This window comes from Juglans regia, chromosome 10 (genome assembly GCF_001411555.2).
Source record: "Juglans regia cultivar Chandler chromosome 10, Walnut 2.0, whole genome shotgun sequence".
NCBI lineage: Eukaryota > Viridiplantae > Streptophyta > Magnoliopsida > Fagales > Juglandaceae > Juglans > Juglans regia.
In genome coordinates this window covers 19,779,182-19,785,760 of record NC_049910.1, presented here as the reverse complement: position 1 = coordinate 19,785,760, position 6,579 = coordinate 19,779,182, and the positions used below count along the sequence as shown (strand labels likewise).

Genomic DNA, 6,579 nt, shown 5'->3' with positions numbered 1-6,579 from the left:
ACCTTCCTCGCCCCTTCTAGCAAGGAAATCTGCTACATTATTCCCCTCGCGAAACTGATGACCAATGGAAAAATTCATGTCTCTTAATAACATCAAAAGTTCATCCCAATAATCCCATAAATACCAAGCCGTGCATTGTCGACTACTCAGCCAAGATACGACCAAACTAGAGTCGCTTTCAATACTAATTTGAGTAAAACCCAATTCTTTACATAAAGCAATTCCAGAAATTAGAGCTCTCAATTCAGCCTCATTATTCATACCATGACCAAAACAAGAAGAGAAAGCACCTATGAAAATACCTCTCTCATCACGAATGACTCCTCCTCCACCACAGCTGCCCGGGTTGCCACGAAAACACCCATCTATATTCAATTTAATCCACCCAGCATTCGGTTTCCTCCAGTAAACCAGTTTTGCATTGCTATACATTGCAAGTATGTCATGTTAAGTATACTATCTGTTACATGTATTTCATGTCATGTAATATTCACTGTCACATATTACGCCATGTTAAGAAATGTTGCCTGTTATATGGTATGCCATATTACGAAATGTTGCATGTTACATGTATGTCATGTTATGAAATGTTCTCTGTTACATTTATGTCTTGAAGTATGTCATGTATGTCGTCTTACGTTCATGTCACGTTATGCTACGTCAGGACTTCTATCTTTTATGTCACGTTCAAGTTACGTCACGTTACGAAATGTCATGCATGCTAGTTAAGTTATTCATGTCAATCACGACCCTAAGCTCTAGGAAGGGGTAATATCCTAGTGGAACTCCTTTGTTCACGCTGGAGTGTCAAAATAGGTGTGAAATTCCCTGTGTTGACAAAGTTCAGTCAACAGGTTGCAAATGGGGCCTAATTAGCTGGTCACCGGAGCGCGCCAGGCACTGACGCCAATGGAGCCACACTTTATGTTACGTCTGTCCACAGCAAGTGTGGCACAAACAAATAAGTCATGGGGCCACAACAACTGTGGAGCATGAAGTATGGGGCCACAATAACTGTGGAGCATACACTGCGTGAGACACAGCGATTGTGACACGTAGAATACGTGGGGCCACAACAACTGTGGAGTACGTATTAACGCACTCACAGCTGGTATAGAAACCTGTGATGTGATGCGGTAATCGGCAGAGACACACGGCTCAAGGGGACCTGGGTAGCACCCATATGGTCACTTTAATGATTAAGTCTATTGAATAAGATTCCAAGTTCATGCATTTCACGTTATGTTATGTTCAAGTTTACGTTCACGCAATCATGGTAATCCCATGAGACAAGAATATGTTTCAAGTTCATGTTATGTTATGTTCACGTTTACGTTATGTTCCAAGTTAACATTTATGTTATGTCATGCTCAGGTTCATGTTATGTTTCAAGTTCATATTATGTTTCAAGTTTACGTTCATGCTATGTTTCAAGTCCATGTTATGTTTCAAGTCACGTTCATGCTAAGCTTCAGTTTCAGTTTAAGTTATGCCAGTTATATTATGTTGTATGTCAAGTTATGCTATGATTACTTATGATTTGATTATGCAATCAAGTTTTTACTGCCATGCATGCATCATTAACCTGTGTGAAGATTTTTTGTTAACTTACTGAGATTTGTAATCAAATCTCACTGTGGTAGTCCCAACTACCATTCCCCCCGAATGGTAGATCTTGTTACAGGATCTGAAGAAGAAACGGGAATCGACCAACTGGAAGCGATCGACTAAGCGATGGTGCGACGTATATGGTAGTACAGTAGTTATCTCATTACTACTTGTATTCATGGTGTTCAATCTCCAACACTCTTTTGATCACAACCATTTTGGACTAGTGTTGTGATCTCAGTTGTTTAATACATCATTATGTATGAAGTATGTTTTAAGTATTTGGGATATTTTGGTTTGGTGCATAGTATTGCTAAAGAACAAAATTATCTGCTGCGAATATTGCATCTTATATGTCATGAACGGGGGTAGGTAACCTTGTGTTGCATGTCTCAACGCTTCAAATGTCCGTTCGATCCCAAGTAGAATTTGGGGCATCACAATATTAACCTCTTAGAGGACCTTGTGTTAGGTTGTATTTGCCTAAACTTTTATTGTACTTTGTTTTTGACTGCCTTATATTTATTCTGCTACGTTATTTATGTGCATACATATTGAATGTTCGCACACACTTGCACGAGGTGATGGGGTGTCTGACCCGTGTGGCCATCATCCCTGTGTAACGAGTCCTGCCAAATCACACGTAGGGTTAAGAGAACCACAGGTGGTATCAGAGCGGTTCGACACTGGATAAGACTACAAGTCACCAAGGTGCAGTACGAGAAATCTAGGCTTTAATCTTTGGAAATTCTTTTGGTTGAGTTAAGAAACGAGGTTAAGGGTTGCGTTTTGGCAGGCAACCAATGCTTTTGTGTGAAGAATCTTTTGGCCAAGCTCTTGAGGACAAGCTGCCGCAAGGCGATGTGAATTACGCCATGGCTAGGGCATTGAATTGTAGTCAAAATTACGCCATGGTGGATCAAGGATCTAGAGCAGACATTCAAGATATACATGTGCACCAAATCCCAGAAGGTGCTTTATGCGAGCTACATGCTACAAAGAGAAGATGCCGCCAGATGGAAGTCTAAGCGGAAAATCCTTGAAATGGATTTGAGAAGTTTTACAGTAGTGACCTGGAAACGTTTTAAGGAGATTGATGATCGCTTCTTCCCTAACACAGTGAGGTATCAGAAGGCAAGGGAGTTCAACAGTCTACTACAGGGAGACATGATAGTGGAGTACTATGCCTAGAATTTTATGGAGCTCAGTAGGTTTGTAACGCATTTCATTGCCACTAAAGAGATGCAGACTGAGTGCTTTCAAGAGGGATTACGTCGAGAGATCCATAGGCAAGTTGCTTGTCTGTAAATTTTGACTTTTCAGAGTTTCATTGAGGTGGCCTCTATAGTAGAGCAGGAGTTTGGTGATCTGGTAGGCTCTCTAACAGGTCAGATGAGGAGGAGCTTTGCATGAGAGGGAAGCAGCTCAAGGTCGCCTCAGAAATTTGTGTGGGGGATAGGGTCAAGACCACAGGCATGTACTGGTGTGCATATGGGGGCCTGAGCCCTAGTATCCAGAAGGTGCAACCGATCCCATGAAGGCTACTGTCGTTAGGGTGGGACATAATGTTTCAAATGCGGTCAAGCTTGGCACTATGCTCGCAAATGCCCTAATGCTGCTCAAGGGAGTCGACCAGGACAGCGTGAAGGAAGGACGAATCAGAGGCAGATAGTGTTTGATCTCATCAGGGAGAGTTTGCTTGTATAAATTTTATGCTTGTACCTTATTGGATTCAGGAGCGTCCCAATCCTTTGTGCTGCTACTTTCGCACGAATGTGAAACTTAGTCACAGAGCCATTACCACAGTCTATGGTTGTGGTGTTACCAAATGGAGAGATGGTATGGTGTTCAAAAGTCACCTTAGGTTGTCCTTTGGATTCTGGAGAGAGTACACTTGATGCTGATGTCCTCCCCAAATTACCTCCTATTCGTGATGATGAGTTTACAATTGACTTAGAACCTGGAGCGGCTTTGGTGCCCAAGGATCCTTATAGAATGGCACTAGCTGAGTTAAAAGAGTTGAAAATCCAGTTGCAATAATTGGTGGATAAGGGATTTATTCAGCTTAATTCCTCACCTTAGGGAGCACCCGTGATGTTTGTTAAGAAGAAAGATGGCACCCTTAGAATGTGCATTGATTATCCAGAGTTTAACAAGGTGACCATAAAGAACAAATATCCATTACCGCACATTGATGATTTATTTGATCAACTTCAAGGCGCAACAACGTTTTTTAAGATGGATTTGAGGTGAGGTTATTATCAGCTAGGACTAAGAGACAAGGGTGTACTGAATGTTGATTTCAAATCGAGGTACGGGCATTATGAGTTCAAATGGATGCCTTTTGGACTAGCTAATGCCCCTGTAGCTTTCATGGAGATGATTAATCAGGTGTTTCAGCCCTATTTGGATTCTTTTGTGGTAGTCTTTATTGATTATATTCTTGTTTATTCTCGAAACTTGGAGGAACATGCTAATCACCTACGAATGGTATTGAGTAAGCTTGAGGGAACATCAGTTATATGCAAAACTCAACGAATGTGAGTTTTGGCTCGATGAAGTTAGGTTCCTCGAGCATGTCATTTTTTAGGAAGGTGTGACTGTAGATCCCAGTAAGGTTGAAGCAGTTTTGGCATGGTCGCGTCCTACATCATTGCTTGAGATTCGAAGCTTCTGGAACTCACAGGGTACTATCAAAGATTTGTGGAGGCGTTTTCTAGATTGTCTGGACCACTCACGGCTTTGACTAAGAGGAATTCTAAGTTTGTCTATATTGATAAGTGTGAAGGAAGCTTCCAAGAATTGAAGAAGAGGTTGATCTCAACACCTGTGTTGGTACTTCCAGAGTCGCGCAAGTCGTTTGTGGTTTTCTGCGATGCTTTCAAATTTGGGTTAGGGTGTGTTCCAATGCAGGAGGGGCAAGTTGTAGGTTATGTGTCCCGCCAACTGAAGGATCATGAAAAGAAGTATCCCACTGATGACGTGGAGCTTGTAGTAGTGGTTTTTGCTCTAAAAATCTAGCAGCACCATCTTTGTGGAGAGGCATGTGAGGTCTACACCGACCATAAGAGCTTAAAGCATCTCTTCACATAGAAAAATCTCAACATAAGGCAGAGAAGGTGGTTGGAATCAATCAACGACTATCAGTGCGAGATTGAGTACCATCTCGGGAAGGTGAACCAGGTTGCTGATGCACTAAGTCGAAAGTCCCACTTGGCAGATGAAGCTGAATCGTCAAGGATAGACTCTCTCCTTTCCGGGATGAGAAGTTTTCTTGTGGAGAGCTCACATCAAGAGGAGGTGTTAGCCTATATGCATGAGGTCAGAATCTGTAACGCCCGTCCTTGTGGTGGGACTTTTTCTAAAATATTTTTATAAAAAGGACGACGGGAATTACCGTCCTGTTTAAAACTTTTCACTTGCATCCCCAGGGTGCGAGACTCTACGTTTATAAATAAAATGTGCTTTGATCATAAAAGAGGGTTACAGCGGAAAACAAAAATCTCATAATAAAAAGACCTCGTACGTTTAAAACTCGTGCCTAGACTTCCGTGCTCTTCCCCATGGGCCGTGTCCATCCTGATCGTGCAGTTCCTGTGAGGGGGAGGGACATGCATAAAAACTAAAATGAGTCGAAGACTTGTAAGCATTACTTCATACGGTTAAAATATAACAACATAGGTTTTCATTCATGCATTCATCATTCGTACATACTATTACGTGCGTGCCTACGTGTCTTGTGTGCGTTCGTTTGAAAACGTCACTGGACGGGGCTTTTCTTTTAAAAGGGCTTTCCTCTATTTAAAACGTGTCCCCCGTCACTGCCTTCATTTCTTCAAGAGTCGGTGTACGGGGTTTTACTTTAAAAAGGGCTTTCTCGTCGTAAAATGTTTCCCCCGTCAGTGCCTTCATTTCTTAAAGAGCCCGTGCTCTTGTGCTCTTGTGCATATATGTGCATTCGTGCGTGCGTGCGTACATCCATTCTTTCTTATCGCTTTCATAGGCCAGTACACACAATTATGCCCCGTGTGTTTGGGGTTAGCGGTCTTCGTTTGGACCTGGATTCCGCCCGTGGCCACGGGTTGGGAACCCCTTTTCATAGGGAGCAGCACTGGGTGCACTTCCAGCACTACTTACCCGGCATTGCAATTTGCCCATTCATCGGTACCCTTTCATTCATGTCATGTGGCCGTTACGTGTCTTCATACATTCATGCTTTCGTTTCTTTCTTCTCATTCATTCGTTCATGTCAGCTCGAAGGAGCTGACAGCTTTCATTCGGTTCGTTCTTTCATTTAACAGTCCTTTCTTTTCATGAGAAAACATTTCTTTTCGTGAGAAAATATCGTTTGGGGCGTAAGCCCGAAAATGGTCTTTCCGTTTTCTTTTTCAATTTCATTTCAGCTCTATCCTCTTTTTAACAAGGAACATACATGGGCTTAAGCGTCAGCTTCCGTGGCATCCTATAAGTGTCACCTTGAACGTCGTCAATCATGGCATCTGCGAGTATCACCTCGTGGTGCACATGAGAGCGTCGGTTCGTAGGATTCACAAAAGCATCTGCTTTCTTGCCTTTCATGTATCTTCATCAGTTTATGGATTTTTCTTAGAAAATACATACAATAGATACAGCGTATAGTCATCCATTCACATGCGTACAATTAATACTTTGGGGTGCGTAAAAAGGGGCTGCCAATGAGGGGCCGTACATACTTATGCTTTTGAACATTTAGCATTTTCTTTCTTAAAACGTCTTTAGTCTTTTCGTGAGCATTTTAAAGGAAAAGCGTTTCTTGTATCTTTGATAACTCTTAGAAGAGTATGAACGTAACACTTACCTGGACTCCATGCTACTTGCATGTCATTCAGTCCATTCACGTGCTTGTCAGATGGCAACCTACATGCATACACATAACCTTAGCATCATTCTCTATCTAATGCATAAGTAACTTAAACTATAAATAGAACTATG

General features: G+C 42.0%; 1 protein-coding gene across 1 annotated transcript; it reads left to right on the top strand.

The window, feature by feature from the left end:
* The first annotated feature begins 2,559 nt into the window (after positions 1-2,559).
* Positions 2,560-4,629, top strand: LOC118349662. Its single transcript, XM_035695178.1, has 4 exons — positions 2,560-2,732; positions 2,996-3,128; positions 3,345-3,447; positions 4,295-4,629. The coding sequence occupies exons 1-4, from the start codon at positions 2,560-2,562 to the stop codon at positions 4,627-4,629; spliced, it is 744 nt and encodes a 247-aa protein (XP_035551071.1).
* Positions 4,630-6,579: the final 1,950 nt, after the last annotated feature.

Coding starts and splice junctions, on each gene's coding strand:
- LOC118349662 (XM_035695178.1), top strand. CDS start 2,560: ATGTGCACCAAATCCCAGAAGGTGCTTTATGCGAGCTACATGCTACAA. Junction 2,733..2,995: donor TTCTTCCCTAACACAGTGAG/GTATCAGAAGGC, acceptor GCTCTCTAACAG/GTCAGATGAGGAGGAGCTTT. Junction 3,448..4,294: donor TGTTACCAAATGGAGAGATG/GTATGGTGTTCA, acceptor TGGAACTCACAG/GGTACTATCAAAGATTTGTG.